We start from the raw sequence: 14,335 nt of genomic DNA, 5'->3' as shown, positions 1-14,335 counted from the left end.
CAAATTAGTTGGTGTTATAACAAAACATACAAGAGACTCATTTAAAATTCCTTCCATGCCACTGTTTAACAAAAGAAAAAGAGAGTAATCAAACCGAAAAGAGAGAGAGAAAGACAGGACTTTGCTATCTTCATTGATCATTATATTTGTTACATCACTCCCATGCTCTTCCAATGCATACAGGTTTGTCGTAATCTCTCTACAAATCAATTACTGCGCCGAGTCTTTCCTTAATCAAGTAGATTGCTGATACCAATTGACAGTTCAATTGATAAATAGAATCTTTTCGAAAAGATCCATTTGTGAACCATTTATTAATGGTGGGTGTGCGATTTAACAAGACTGATATCATTATAAAGCATGTACATGTCTTTATTCTCTAGCCTTAACAACGGGTTCCCAAGAATATAATTTGGGAGCTGTAGTGTTGTAAGTTCTGAATCCTTTGCTTGTACCAGAAAAGTTGGGAATAGGTTCACCATACCATTTTTCGGTTTTGAGGTTCATTTCGGTGGGTGGTTCTTGAACAATACGTTGAAGCCACATGTGCCTTTGATAAAAGGATTAGCATTCAAAGACATGTAATTGTATATGATAAATTACCAATCGGGTGCGATATCTCCTGGATCAGGCCAGCTTTGACTGGCATACTCAACCCAACGTTCACGGCCTATTCAGAAAGCGTGATTAACATATGCATATATATACATGTACATATATAAGGATCAAAATTACCAGATACTTCATCGTTATTTTCAAAGAACTTGTTTCCGTTAGCATCAACGCCAACAAGTCGGCCCCATTTGGTATCACCAATGGTGTTCATTTGCTTAAAGTAACTAGAAGGCCCAACCTTTAAAAAATTCTTAACTGTACGACCGATGGTAGACATGTTTGAAGGTAGTAAAGTAAAATAAAACAAAACTTGGTGAAATTTTACCGTCCTAGCGAATATGTGCACTCACTGAAATCACCCCAGAATTTTTTGATTGGATAAGATAATGATGACGTTAATATTTTCTTTTCGAATTAGAATAGAACATAATACAGGTGCAAAGGGTCAAACAAGTGATTGTTTGATGGTGCTGGTTAAAGCATTCTACTAAATGCAGCATTCCCTGATTCAATATTACAGTTACTATTAACATAATCTGCAAGAATCGATCGAATGTTCAATGCTGCGTTGACGTCTCAGTTCCAAACCTATCATTGGATAATAATCAGTACCTAACTAGCTGTAACTTGGCAAAAGTAACTGACCAAGTTTTCACTATGAGCATTACCAGCTGGACACTGTCTACAAAGCTTCAAAGGGTATACAATGGGGACATAGCCTGTTTTGTAAAATGAAGGCTTACGGGACACCACTACCATATTTGGTAAGTAATGCTTAGACGTCAGTTTGAATATGTGAATGTGGTGTCCCATAAGAATGAGCTGTTATTAGAAGATACGGTACAGAAAGTGTATATTGATGAAGAAGCTTGTTATATTGTCAAGTCTTTCACGACGGAAGTTGTATACAATATATCAACTGAGCAAGGAATGATGACTGCATGTAACTGTATAGACTTTCAACGAAATAGGCGTGCCTGTAAGCATATGTATTTGGTTTATCGCTTCGATAAAAGCTGTGTGGTTTACAGCCAAGGTAGATTGTCATGACAGTAATAAGACAAAAGCTACAGTGTACTTGCGATATCACTTAGAAATTGACTCTAGCTTGAGAGTTCATACCATGAGTGAGACAACACTTATCCAGAATCCTGTGGATCATAACCAGTTACTGAAAGCTCTGATGTGCTTCAATCAGAAGCACCATCTGAAGCTGGAGGTAGCAGATGAGGTGTTGACAAGCATCACGAATGTATGCAAATAAGCTTTAGAAAGTCGTATACAATTAACATTTGAAAATAACAACAGACTGTTACAAATTTATAATGAGCCAAGACAGCTGTTGTCAGCTAATGAAGAGATGCAGCTTCCACCAAATATCAATATTCAAACACAAATATGTGTCGACGTCACACCTTTACTTTGTTTGCAGGGTTTAAATCAGTTGATAATTTTTTTAATTTTCAAACACCCCCTCACTCTCTCACAAACTTCTCTTTTTTTCTTATACTTTAATAATGTTCTCCATTCGCCGTGCTGCTCTTAAGGCTGCTCCTCTTGCTGCCCGCACTTCTGTTAGACCTTTCTCCGTTTTGGGTGCTCGCTTGTGTAAATATTGACATATTGACATTTTTAATTAAAAGCTGATCTCACATTTGTCAATTTATAGCTGGTGCCGTTGGACACAATGTTGAATCTAACTTAGGCCCTGGTGCTAAGCCTGGTACTATCCCTACTGATATTGAGCAGTCTACTGGTTTGGAACGTATGGAATTATTGGCTAAATTGGAAGGAAAAGAACTCTTTGACATGGAACCTTTGAACATGACTCACCTTGGTACTGTCAAGAACCCTATTGTTGTCAAGTCTCATGACCCCATTCGTTTCGTTGGATGCACTGGTAAGAGATAGAATTGATTATATGCGTGCATGTTCTAAATAAATACTATAGGTTTCCCTGCTGAATCTCACGAAACCATTTGGATCAACTTGGACAAGTCCCACGAACACGACCGCTGCCCTGAATGTGGTTCCGTGTATGTTATGGATTTCGTTGGCTCTGAAGATGCTCACCACCACTAAATTGTCATATACACCTCTTCTACACAACCCATTCACAAAAAATATAGTTTTTTGTACAAAAGCAAATCAATAAAAAATTAACACACCAAGAAAAAGAGATAATACACCATGTTTTAATTTCTAAAAGAAAAAGAAAAAAAAAAAGACTGTCTAATGTATGTGTGTGTCTGAATCAAGCTCCCTTTTGTCAATTACAAAAGCCAAGTTTCTCTCCTATTTCCCTTCAATTCATTCTCGTATACGCATGAAGTAAGAGATCAACAAGATACACGTATACATATTCGCGTGTATGTGTATTCATGTCTTTTGCTTAGAAAAGAGAAAAACTATTGCTAACGTGATTATTTTATAGAAAGGAAGAAAGAAAAGAAACAGAGATAAAAGATGGGCTCCTTATTTTAGGAACTACATTTGAAATTAAACTTTTTTTCAGTAACGCAAATATTTTTTTTTTATTGGCGCAAACGAATTTACAGTTCCCCTTTCCCTCTACTTTTTTTTATATATTCTTTTGGTCCAAGCCCTCTCTTCTTTTTCTTTTTTTATTTTTCATCAAGCCCCAAAGAGAAGAAAAAAAAAAAAGAAACCGCTCATTTCTTATTTTATATACTTTTCTATCCTTTTTCTTTCTTTTTACATTCCTTTTTTTTTTGATGCTTTTTGATGAACCATATAACTCTCCTTCTTTATCTGGTCTTCACTTTAACGAGTATAACGATAGTTTTAGGTACACAAACACACATATATATTCATATACACAACATTTTATTATTAAGTATTCATAATTTCACATGAAAACAGGTTACAACGACAACGACAACAGTGAACACTATACATCAACTACTATTAGTAAAGCAGGTAAAAAGATACACTTTGATAAAGAAAAAAGGAACCGAAACTGAATACATATTACTAGCTAATGAAAGCTGTAGACGATGGAAAGTTCATTGCTGGCATTCATCCAAGACCATCGAGGATGGAGAAGTAACAGTGATAATAAAGAAATGTACTACTATATCCCAGTCTAGATCTCGGACAATCACTCATCATTACACGTCCTCTCCGACTCCGATTACAGCAAAGACAACAGGAAAGAGTATATCAGAAAGCACATCCAAAGCATCTGATGTATATCCTAAACCTACTTCGAGTGGAAGAAATTCAATTGTCCATAGTCCACATCATGTTGCTGCGACTCCTACGTCAATATCTTCAACTACTACTACTACCACTACTACTACTACTATTACTACTACTACTACAACTACAGCTACAACTACAACTACTACTGCCACTACCCCTACTACTACAACTGAAGCAACGCCTCTAGCTATCGCTCCAACCGCAACTGAGGAAAGCGGACATAGTGGTACTACACATAGTAGCACTAGCACCGACACTAGTAACAGCAACGACAGTAATAACAGTAATAACAGTAATAACAGCAATAGTGGTGATAGTAACAACAATAACAATGACGATAATAATAGTAACAGTAGTAACGATAACAGCAACGACAATGACGATGATGACAACGACAATGATGATAATAATAGTTCAAATAATGAAAATGGCGCCAACACCAGCGTGACAGATCATAATCTGACACCCACCGCCCAGACGCAGCCACCGTCTCCATCTCAGCCCAATGGGCCCTCTATTTTCAGCAACAACGAACTTCCAGTAGCCAACAATGTGAGCAACAAAGCATTAGGTATCGGCCTAGGTGTTGGCATCGGCTGTGTTGCCGCCTTAGGACTAGCAGGCTTGATCGTTCACAACAATCGTAAGAGGAAAGAATTAATGGAGGAAGATCAAGGCATTCCAACACGCTGGAGGCCCCAGAGTTTCATGGGCGTTGTTGCCTCTGTCGTTTCTAAACTGCCTCGTTCCCCTTCTCAGCGAAGCAAAGCGTCTACTTCTAATCTGTAATAAAACACACGTGGTCATTGAATATATAGGGGAGGGTGCGTGTACGTGTAACACCCTATTTTTTTCAATGTTTACACTCTGACCTAAAGTGTAAAAAATGTCTGTGATGTAATCTTTTTATAGAATAAAAAGTTCTCTCTCTCTTTCTCTCTCTCTTTGTCTTTATGCTCTTGCCAGCAGTTGAGCGTACACACATACATTTGTATGCTCACGATTGGCCTAAAAGTAGAATGAGAAAGTCCTATTGAAAATTTAATATATCTTGTGAAAATATAATCATCTAGACTTAAATAGAATACAATAAAGCTAAAAATATTTTTGAGGACGATCTTTTGTGTGAGATAATAGACCTAGGCTCATCGATTTTCTTTTTTTAATCCAAGGCAGTTACTCAATTTTTATTAGTGCCTTGACTCTACCGTACCGAATTCGCTTTTCTTCCTCCCGTTAATAATATAATCAAGGGCATAAATTCTCTTTTGAAAAGCTCCTGCAAAGCCAATAAACTATTTGGAAAAAATAAAAAAAAGGGGGAAAGTAGAATCATCTTTCTCCTCTTCTTTTCTCAAGCACAGCGTTCACGCTAATATATCATACCTCTTGTACTCCTTTTAATTCCAATGAATATCATATTCACAGATTATAATTTTGATTTAATCCAATAAAGTAAAAGGAGAGAGAGAGCCAAAATGTTTATATAGCCTGTAAATAAAACTAAACACAACCTCAACCTTTAAAAGTGAATATGATTTAACGGGCAAAAAGAGGAGGTTTATACATGAACCAACTTCAAAGCAAGTCATGTCAGGTATCTTAAACACATGAACGCTTACTCAAATTATTATTGAAACAAGAAGCTTGAACAAGTTTCCGTATACAGTTCAATTGTAGGTGTAGATCTTTGTTACAAACTGTCAAACTTTTGGGCATTTTCAAGGAAATTGCAAGTGTGATTTTTGACGTCAATGCAGCGTGGAGAAAAGTGTAATTCAAAAAATTGATAGATGAGCTTATTATAATTGAAGAGTGCTTTTAACAACAGTAATTTGTAGAATATAGTCAACATTGTTTATGACATACTAGAAGAATACAGCAGTTCAACTCGAGATGAAATCAAAAGCATATGCTTAAAAAAAAAAAGATACATAGTTTTATAGCTGTTTTCTCTCTTTTTTTTGTGGTCGATCAAATAAGAATCATTTCAATCAAATATACAGGTTCGACTAGGAGAAATAGCCTTGATATCTTTTTGCTTTCATAGTTTCAAGTATTCGGTTCTCTATTTAGTATCTCCACTATATATATATATATGCTTCATATGAGAATAAAAAGTGGTTCTAAAGTTATGTAAAAAGAGAGAAAAAGAACCTTGTACATTTTACAATGAGTAATCATTGTTAATTGAGAGAAAAAAGACAAGAAATGAAAATCACCAGACAAACAATAGATAAAGAACATGATTGGCCGGCAAGATATCATATGAAAATAATCCCCGTATTTCAGATATAATAAGCAGAAATCATCCTATTTCTTTTCTTTTTTCTTTTTCTTTTTTTTCATTTATAAATGTCAACAAAGGGATTATTCTTTCAACAAGACAAACTACAAGACAAGATATTGTCTGAATTACCAAAATTTATACCATCTTCGTCATCAAAAAATGAATCTTTTAGAACAAAAGAATATCACATCAGTCGCAATGATCCTGAGTTATACTTGGGAGACGATTGTGATGCAGAATATGAGCAGATGTTGATGAATTCTCACTTTATGGAATGGTTAAATAAACATCATCCTGATGTATTATTCAATAGAACAGCAGCCAGTAATGAACGACTAAAAATGATTTTAGCCCATTTTAAACAAGAACACCCTCATTGTAAATAAATATTGCATCTTTTCTCTCTTTTTATATTTATATTATGTATATGTGATATTAAACATATAGTATAAAAGAAACAAAAATAACCAAGGGTATCGAACGGTCACTCTTGATGAGTCACTAGTCATAGTTGTAGGTATGGTCGTTGTTACTGCTGTTGTTATGGCTACAGAAGATGTTGCACTCTCAAGTGATGTCTGATTATTCTTTAATGAATAGATGACATCTATTAAGAAGAAGGTGATTGAGGAAAAAGAAAAAAAAGGGCTTAAAACCAAAATACCTTTAATCTCACAGGCACGTTGAGTGTTGTTACAATGAAGCGACGACTCGGTTGAATTAAAAAAGAAGGTCATATTTTTGATGGATATATAAGCATCTTCTTTTATAGGCCCTTGACTAAAATTAGCATTACCGTCTGTCCAATGGTTAAACATGATTCGACCCGGCTGAGACAATATGTTGGTCGTCATCCTATATCTCTCGGCGCCATCAATATAAAAGACGACAAGATTTGGATACCAATCGAATCTGTATTCATGGTAATTCTATGTTCAAAAGTGTGGTGAGTACCACAACATTGCTTTAAAAAAGAGAGTACGCATACTGCAGAAGGATTAAAATTAAAGACCCATTCACCATGAGTGAGTGGGGATGCTCTTCCATCCGTTGCAATACCAGGATGAACAGCAAAGTAAGCTTCTGGTGGCTGTAATGCGGATACCATTTCGATATCGATTTCACCCTGTGGATGATAAACAAACATACCAGTGACCGTTCCCTTAACATGAGTTAGTTTCATCATGCTTCGAAATGATCCATACAAAAAGTCATGTCTATAACAAGAAAAATCATACAAGTTCTTTTTTTTAACTTCTTCCCTCAGATGGTAAATATACTCTTTTGCTCACTTGTCGGTACCAAATCCTCCACAGGAAATATCACTACTATTTGTTTTGTTTATTGTCACAGCTATCTGAATAGCATTATTCACAACCTCTACATTCTCTTTATGAAATACACGTGGATAACTGTCATTATATTTAGGTGGAATGATGTAATTGGCAAAAAACAAGTCTTGCGTTGTGTATAGTTGTTGACTATGCTGCTCATCCTGAAAATCCATGTACCACAAATCCTGCCAAACGGAATCCTTCATGGGATCACTGAATCCACAATCACATCTTGTGACACTTGTATCATAAACGATTGCATATGTCAATGAAGGAATAAGAATAAACAAATGTAATAAATTCATAAAGAACAGAATGAAAAGGAAATGTATAAGAAAATGTTATGGAATCGACCACACAGTTTCTCAAGCAAAAATAAGGGAGCTTTAATTTGTTACTCAGAATGCATGAATTTGTTTATTATTTATTCATCGCCTTAAATTTGTCGTGTTTGTGTTTTGCTTTTTACTGATGGTAGACTGTTCACCCTAAGTTGATATAAAAGCCATAAGTTGCTGTAAGCATACTCCATTTGCTTACCTTCATATTCAAAAAGTCTGCTTCCAACTCATCTTCTTCAGATGCATTAGGTGGTGCATGTATATTGTATAGCGTTTGTATCCGATCTATTTATATTAATAATAATGTTGGTATTTACTTGCATCACTTACTGGGCCGTCTTCGCTCTAATCTTGACGGTGATGCATATCTTTCCAAGTTTCTCTTTCGTAAATTTCGTTTATTTTGACTCACTCTTTTATATGCATCATGAAATAGGTCATCAATATCAACATCCTCTTTATCTTCTTTAATCATTTTTCTTCGTTCATCGATCGCTTGTAATACCATATCATGAAGACTGTGTTTTTCACTCTAAATATAGAGTAAGAATATGTATAAAAGGTTATTTACCATTATTTTTATCACCTCATATTCATCTTGAAGTATATTCATCTCGATCTCATATTGATGTTTTGCTAGTGATAATTCATAATTTTTAAAGTATTCTGCATATTCAATTGTCTGTTCCCTTCTTAATTCAATATCCGCCAAACTTTCTTTAAATGCCGAATGTGTTCCTAATTTTTTTTGGTGCTGTTGGTTGATCCATCGAGATGACATAATACTTTTTTTTTTTATTTTTATTTACCTTGTTGAATTGTCTTGATTTCTTCTTGAAGAGATTGAAGCCTTTCTCTATAAAGTCTATAATAAACTGAGTGATGCCTAGAAGAGGGGGGTTTAACTACTGGGAATACCATACTCGTCACATTGTTCCCAAAATTCGTTATCCATCCAAAGCATCAAATCATTAAACTCTCGTATCCGACGCAACATCTTGCTTTCGCTTATTTCGATAGGTTCTACATGTATAATAAATAAATGTACATTCAGAACTGAGTTTCTTAATGACTTTATACCTTGCCAATAGGTTTCATAATTCGAATGATCGCTTATAATTGGCTTATGATCATCCTGTATGGGTGGTTGAAACGAAGAGGATGGTTGTGGAGGGGGTTGAATAGGCACTGCGGAGGGAGGAGGGGGTGGAGGCAAAGGTTGCCACGGTCTATAGGAAGGAGGCCGATGCCAAGTACTATGATGTAAGATTGGAGGAGGCAAAGGTTGAAGTGGTCTATAAAATTGATCTTCATAAGCAGTTTGTTGCTGGGAAGGCAGATGATACATATAAGGTGGCCTCGCGTAATAAGGATTGTTATTACTAGGAGGTTGTGAATCTGCACCAGCCTGTGCAACAATAAAACCAAACTGAGGCAACATATCAAAGTTTATTTAAAAGAGAGAAAAGAGAGAGAAGGAAGGAAGGGAGGAAAAATCTTTATTTTTCCTAATGATTTTTTATTTTGCGCTTTTTTGGGGGGTGCATAGTGAGCACTTTTTTTTTTAAGTGTTACTTTTCATCAGCAACTGCATAGACGTGTTTTCCTCTTTGTTGATAACTGGTCATACCTTTACCACTATTGACTACACCGACTATATACACATTAAAGTATTAATAAGATAAATAGACAATATTAAATGAGTTACCTTTTCCATCAGGTGTATCAGGCGATTTAAATATACTCTTCTTATTGATTGCTGAATGTTTCTTTTTACTACCCACAGTCGCAAAGCTCAACCAAGCATTCTTTTTACTTTCAATTTCGGATGCTTCTTTCTTTTTACTGACCTTTGGCTTTGGTTCCTGTACTTTTTTCTTTTTATCTTCCTTTATGTCTTCAAAGATACCCACTCGTTTTTTAGTTATTATAGGTTTAATATCCTCTGATTTAACAAATTCTGTTTCTTTATATCCTTTAAATCTAACCGAAAACACTTGATCAGCACCTCCAATAGCAGTAATAGTCGCTTTATAAAATTGTCCATCACCTGCCCATCGAGCCATCACTTCTTGTCCAATCGAGAACTCATGGGTCTTTAATGCTGTTGTAGGGGGTGTTGTAGGTGTTGTAGGTGTCTTTTGTTTTGGATGTTCAGGCGTCTTTTGTAACTGTGCTTCAAATAGACTTATAAGTTCTTTCAAGTCATGTTGAAGCTTTTGTAATTCTTCATTGTTTGGATCAGAAGCAAGTGCAAGTTCAACCTGTTCTAATTGAAATTTATAAGATTCTATTTCTTCTGTTGAACTCATCTTTACAACAAAATTGTGTGTAATTTATACAAAAGAAAAAAAAAAAAAGAAAAGAAAAAAAAAGCAAATTTTTAGCTCAAATCTATTCGTTCACAATAAAAGGAAAAATGGAATCCCGATATGTAGAGCTAAACCATCCGTTTTGGGGCGATATCATCACCTTCTTTACATTGTATTGAATAACTTGAACCGCATTCAAATTCTTTGCAAGGTTAGTACGTGAATTAGCTACAGAAACCCTTGTTTCTTAAACAATATTGATCTGTATCTGGACTGGAATCACTCCATATGCTCTCAACCATCAGACTTATGACGTGACTAACGATATTTGAGTTTATGATGATAACAAGAGAACAATTACTTCAATTACGAGCAAAGACACGGGTGCTTTTAAAATACACAGAATCAATGCGATTAAAAAGGGGGCAGTCTGAAAGCCAGAGACCGAAGATTTTAAATAAACTTGAGGAGCATTAATATGCAAAGTAGCATTAACGAGCCTTTATTTCAAAATATTGCAGTAACAGTGCTATGGATCATGATGCTCTAGTTTATAGCAGTCAAGATAGCAGAATCGATGATGATTCTAACCTTGCAGCTAATATTGTCACCAGAGGCAGAGCCAGTAGTCTTCAGAACGGGATTAGATCGAATTCTTCAATGTATGCTTGGGGAACATTTAAGATCGTATATTATTTAGCACTGTTTAACATAGAAGCAATAGGCTTGCCGATATAATTGAATTGACAAGTCCTACAGATGCCACTCGCGCCAACATAAACCAATGACACGTACAACATTAACATGATAAGGCATCTTAAACACTGTAGATGCTTTCTAGTCCGAATATACAGATTTATAAGCATTTATGCACAAACATATAGACATCCTACATTAGTGATAATTTCAACAGCAGTTACGTCTTTGGGTTTATTTCTTTATGGCAGAAGAATCTTCTTTTAAATTCAACTTAGATACTACACGAAAAACAGCAAATATTAATTGTTGCCTTTTATACACTATTGTTGTTAGACATTCACTTACAGGCACGGGTTGTCCCGTTGTTTTTGTTTTTCGAAGGTTCATTCTTCAAGACCTATTACTGAATTTTTATCTTTTGTGAAAAGCTCAAGGTTATGTACACGTCCAGAAAATAAAAATTGATGTCTCCAGCGTCGAAACTTATGCCATTCAAACCATTTATTCAGAAACTCAAATACAATGGTACCTCTTTCACTCCATCCGTAGCATGAACCCTACTTCCTGGTGCATGTAATCGTGAATATACTTAATTATAATCGACCAATAAAAGAAGATTACAGCACCTTATCCTTCTCACGTTATCAAAATATGCTCAAGGAAGAGATTCATGGCAAAAGAGAAATAGATCTGTATATGCAAAATAAATGTTATCAACATCTTAAGGTTATATTAATTATGACGTATCATCAACTACTATAAATTACAAATATCATGAATCAGTGTTGTTTGATATGAAATATTATGTTAATATTTAAGATGATTTTGGCTTGTGTACGAAATGTGTATTGATTATATTACGTCAAAGGGTATAATTTTCTTTAAAATAGAGGTAGAAATACGATACATGTCGCTGGTTGAATAGTACAGGAACTTGTACAGAAACATGACCAACTCTTTATCCTTTGTTGATGAGGCACGCCTGCTGTATTCGGCTTTATAATTTGAAATAAAGCAGCTAAGTCGATGCTTTGCGGGTTAGATTCTTTATTAAAAAGGAGCTGAATATTATTAAAATAAGATGTGTGTGCGTTTTATAGGGTAGAGAATCTATGACTGGTGGTTGAAATTAATAAGTAAATAAGTAAAAGAGCAACAATTGGCTTCTTATGGTGAGAGCCAAAAGTTCATTGGATTCTAAAGTAGTCAATTCGCGAAAGATCAATTTTCATTTATCTAATTTGTCTACTTTACTCATTTCAAGATAAAGCCTTGGTGCAGCTTAGATTTTTCAAACATCCTCTTCAGTTGTCATCTAGTGAGCTATCCAATAGGAATTTGTTGACTGAATGATCGACTGTCAGCACTTGAAACATTCTCTCGTCTCTTTCCACAGTCTTTGCTTTTCCCTCTCTCTCTCTGTGAGAATGCTCTGTGCTTGCTCTGTTCCTGCTTCAGAGGAATGCACACTCTCTCTGTTCTCGCTTTAACAGCCTTGAGAGCTGATAAGAGTATGCTTTATAAGTAGTTCTAAATAAACGAATTTTATTTAATATTTGGTAAAACAAACCTCAGGATAAGGTTCTATGTGTTTAAACAGTTGAAAGGACGAACATTCCATCATTACACAAATAACTTTATTTTCTCACTAAGGTTATTTTTGCTCAGCAGCTCTATCTTTGCTTCTTTTAAAAGGGTATTATGAGTGGCTTTCTCTTTCATTTTCTCGCAATTGGACACTGCTTGTGAATAGCAAGAAGCTGCGTAGTCACCGAAAACTCTTCTAAGCGATTGGCACCAGCCTTTGAAATTCAGTAATTGTAATAAATTCCATTTGAAAATACTGTTTTGGTAAAGACCCACTTCTGTTCCTATCCTGAAGATATATGATTTACGTTGTTGTGAATTTAAAAGTAAAAGACTGTATGACGGGAACATTGCTTCATTCAAGAGAAATGGGAAATGATATCATGTATTACATACCATATACATATTTTAATAGTAAGCTCACATGTATGTATATAGATGTAATCAAGTAGTGATCAGTTCCACAATATGTGCACAACTATATCCTCATCTCTTCCTTTCACTGATTACTCCCCTTGATCTCTGTTCTTTCTTTTTACACTAGAGCGAACTAATTACGTGATTATTAACAAACGATCTCTTTACTACCTATTCCTTTTAATAAGCAACCATCAACTTGCCCAAGTTCACTGTATACATGGTTTGCAACACATGTAATAGAGTAACTATAGAAATATGAAAAAAAAGGATACGATATACTATATTAGGAAACCAAAAGGACAAATCATGTATCGCGTGAATCATATCTCTATGGTAACCAATGAATTGTCTCTGATTAAGTGTGCAGTTTTAGATGTTCTTGAGCACAAACAGAGTCCAGGGCATTACAAAATTTCCGAGAAATAGGATATGAATAACTTACATGTAAACACCTGACAAGTAGTTTTGTCTTTTTGTATTGTAACGACGTAAAAAAAAGGAAGAACACGAAGCTCGGAGTGGCAATTCTGATGATAAAGACAAAAAGAAAAACTTTTTTTAACGTATGATTGGTAGAAGACAAACTAGCGTATAAATGACAGACGGTGAGTTTTTCCTTTCTTTTTTTTTCTTTTTTTTTTTTTTTTAATTAACCATAGCACGCAATGGATATACGACATGATCATAAAATAGATCAAGCGGAACGAGGAAACATGGAGAATGATAATCCCATGAGAGTGTTCAACAATGAAAAAGTAGAAGCTTATGATCAAACCAACTTCTCAATTGAAGATATACCCGATGGAACAATACAACACACTACAGGCACTCAACCAAGAAGAGGATTGAATGCTCGTCATATTCAAATGATCTCACTTGGTGGATGTATTGGGTACAATAAGCTTGATTTATCATTATACACAATGTCTCATCTCTTCATACAGTACGGGTTTATTCCTTAACTCTGGGCAAAACATTGCTATGGTGACTATTTTTTTAAAAATTCTCTATCTCACTTACTTATTCCGATCTGTTGTTGCTATCATAGGCTGGCCCTGCAGGTGCATTGATTGCCTACTGTGTTGGTAAATATCAAGACAATCACATATAAATATCATACTAATGTACACTTCTTTACACAGTGGGAATAATGGTATAATTATAAATTGACTATCGTGAGAAAAATCATAAACTTTGTTATATAGGTTTACTGCCTGATGACCTGTTTGGGTGAAATGGCTACTTATATGCCAGGTAACACAGGATTGTACCAATGAAGCTATATCACTAACCTGCATAACTTTGAATGTCAGTTTCTGGATCATTTAACCACTATGCAGCAAGATTTGTTGATCCTGCTCTTGGTTTTGCTTTAGGTTGGAACTATTGGTAAGTAATTATTGTTTAATAGTTGACTTCTTACTGATGTATGATTTTATTAGGCTTTCGGTAAACACTTCAGATAATTAATCTCACGGTGTGATCTCTAACCTTATCTCTTTTTTTTTTTTT

The 14,335-nt window shown here is 35.0% G+C and overlaps 7 protein-coding genes across 7 annotated transcripts in view; 3 read left to right on the top strand and 4 right to left on the bottom strand.

The window, feature by feature from the left end:
* Nucleotides 1–372: 372 nt before the first annotated feature.
* Nucleotides 373–892, bottom strand: RHIMIDRAFT_234122 (NDUFA12-domain-containing protein; the record flags this gene model as incomplete). Its single annotated transcript, XM_023608101.1, has 3 exons — nucleotides 373–550; nucleotides 604–670; nucleotides 736–892. The coding sequence occupies 3 exons, from the start codon at nucleotides 890–892 to the stop codon at nucleotides 373–375; spliced, it is 402 nt and encodes a 133-aa protein (XP_023470228.1).
* A 1,424-nt stretch (nucleotides 893–2,316) lies between these two features.
* Nucleotides 2,317–2,697, top strand: RHIMIDRAFT_197307 (cytochrome c oxidase; the record flags this gene model as incomplete). Its single annotated transcript, XM_023606192.1, has 2 exons — nucleotides 2,317–2,515; nucleotides 2,567–2,697. Coding segments are annotated over 2 exons (330 nt in total), but the record flags the coding sequence as incomplete, so codon positions are not given.
* Nucleotides 2,698–3,241: 544 nt separating this feature from the next.
* RHIMIDRAFT_289302 (uncharacterized protein) lies at nucleotides 3,242–4,629 on the top strand (the record flags this gene model as incomplete). Its single annotated transcript, XM_023613630.1, has 3 exons — nucleotides 3,242–3,424; nucleotides 3,499–3,555; nucleotides 3,614–4,629. Exons 1-3 carry the CDS (start codon nucleotides 3,361–3,363, stop codon nucleotides 4,627–4,629), a joined length of 1,137 nt encoding a protein of 378 aa, XP_023470226.1. The 5' UTR covers nucleotides 3,242–3,360.
* Nucleotides 4,630–6,549: 1,920 nt separating this feature from the next.
* RHIMIDRAFT_234117 (concanavalin A-like lectin/glucanase) lies at nucleotides 6,550–7,769 on the bottom strand (the record flags this gene model as incomplete). Its single annotated transcript, XM_023608099.1, has 4 exons — nucleotides 6,550–6,737; nucleotides 6,795–7,059; nucleotides 7,119–7,347; nucleotides 7,423–7,769. The coding sequence occupies 4 exons, from the start codon at nucleotides 7,767–7,769 to the stop codon at nucleotides 6,550–6,552; spliced, it is 1,029 nt and encodes a 342-aa protein (XP_023470225.1).
* A 92-nt stretch (nucleotides 7,770–7,861) lies between these two features.
* RHIMIDRAFT_62911 (uncharacterized protein) lies at nucleotides 7,862–9,362 on the bottom strand. Its single transcript, XM_023615485.1, has 5 exons — nucleotides 8,886–9,362; nucleotides 8,729–8,828; nucleotides 8,615–8,670; nucleotides 8,392–8,543; nucleotides 7,862–8,337 (listed from the first exon to the last, which is right to left on the bottom strand). Exons 1-5 carry the CDS (start codon nucleotides 9,244–9,246, stop codon nucleotides 8,128–8,130), a joined length of 879 nt encoding a protein of 292 aa, XP_023470224.1. The 5' UTR covers nucleotides 9,247–9,362; the 3' UTR covers nucleotides 7,862–8,127.
* A 14-nt stretch (nucleotides 9,363–9,376) lies between these two features.
* On the bottom strand, nucleotides 9,377–10,117 carry RHIMIDRAFT_234115 (uncharacterized protein; the record flags this gene model as incomplete). The annotated part of the gene is made up of 2 exons (XM_023608098.1): nucleotides 9,377–9,459; nucleotides 9,514–10,117. 2 exons carry the CDS (start codon nucleotides 10,115–10,117, stop codon nucleotides 9,377–9,379), a joined length of 687 nt encoding a protein of 228 aa, XP_023470223.1.
* Nucleotides 10,118–13,064: 2,947 nt separating this feature from the next.
* Nucleotides 13,065–14,335, top strand: part of RHIMIDRAFT_300903 (uncharacterized protein) — a gene marked incomplete at its 3' end in the record, with an annotated part of 2,722 nt that continues 1,451 nt past the window's right edge. Inside the window, exons 1-7 of the mRNA XM_023614360.1 lie at nucleotides 13,065–13,715; nucleotides 13,768–13,807; nucleotides 13,872–13,908; nucleotides 13,966–13,976; nucleotides 14,029–14,077; nucleotides 14,137–14,212; nucleotides 14,266–14,272. Of these exons, the coding sequence (XP_023470222.1) occupies nucleotides 13,489–13,715; nucleotides 13,768–13,807; nucleotides 13,872–13,908; nucleotides 13,966–13,976; nucleotides 14,029–14,077; nucleotides 14,137–14,212; nucleotides 14,266–14,272 (447 nt within the window). The 5' untranslated portion in view covers nucleotides 13,065–13,488. The remainder of the gene's footprint in view (nucleotides 13,716–13,767; nucleotides 13,808–13,871; nucleotides 13,909–13,965; nucleotides 13,977–14,028; nucleotides 14,078–14,136; nucleotides 14,213–14,265; nucleotides 14,273–14,335) is intronic.

Source organism: Rhizopus microsporus (assembly GCF_002708625.1).
Source record: "Rhizopus microsporus ATCC 52813 unplaced genomic scaffold scaffold_2, whole genome shotgun sequence".
Lineage (NCBI taxonomy): Eukaryota > Fungi > Mucoromycota > Mucoromycetes > Mucorales > Rhizopodaceae > Rhizopus > Rhizopus microsporus.
The sequence above is the reverse complement of the archived record's forward strand: the minus strand, read 5'-3'. Positions and strand labels throughout refer to the sequence as shown.

Bases quoted from the DNA above. Each gene is read 5' to 3' on its own strand.
- RHIMIDRAFT_62911 (XM_023615485.1), bottom strand. From the start codon at position 9,246: ATGTTGCCTCAGTTTGGTTTTATTGTTGCACAGGCTGGTGCAGATTCA. The intron at 8,671-8,728 runs GTATGGTATTCC...AGTTTATTATAG, and splicing joins TTTTGGGAACAATGTGACGA to ACTTTATAGAGAAAGGCTTC. The intron at 8,338-8,391 runs GTGATAAAAATA...CTCTATATTTAG, and splicing joins TACTTCAAGATGAATATGAG to AGTGAAAAACACAGTCTTCA.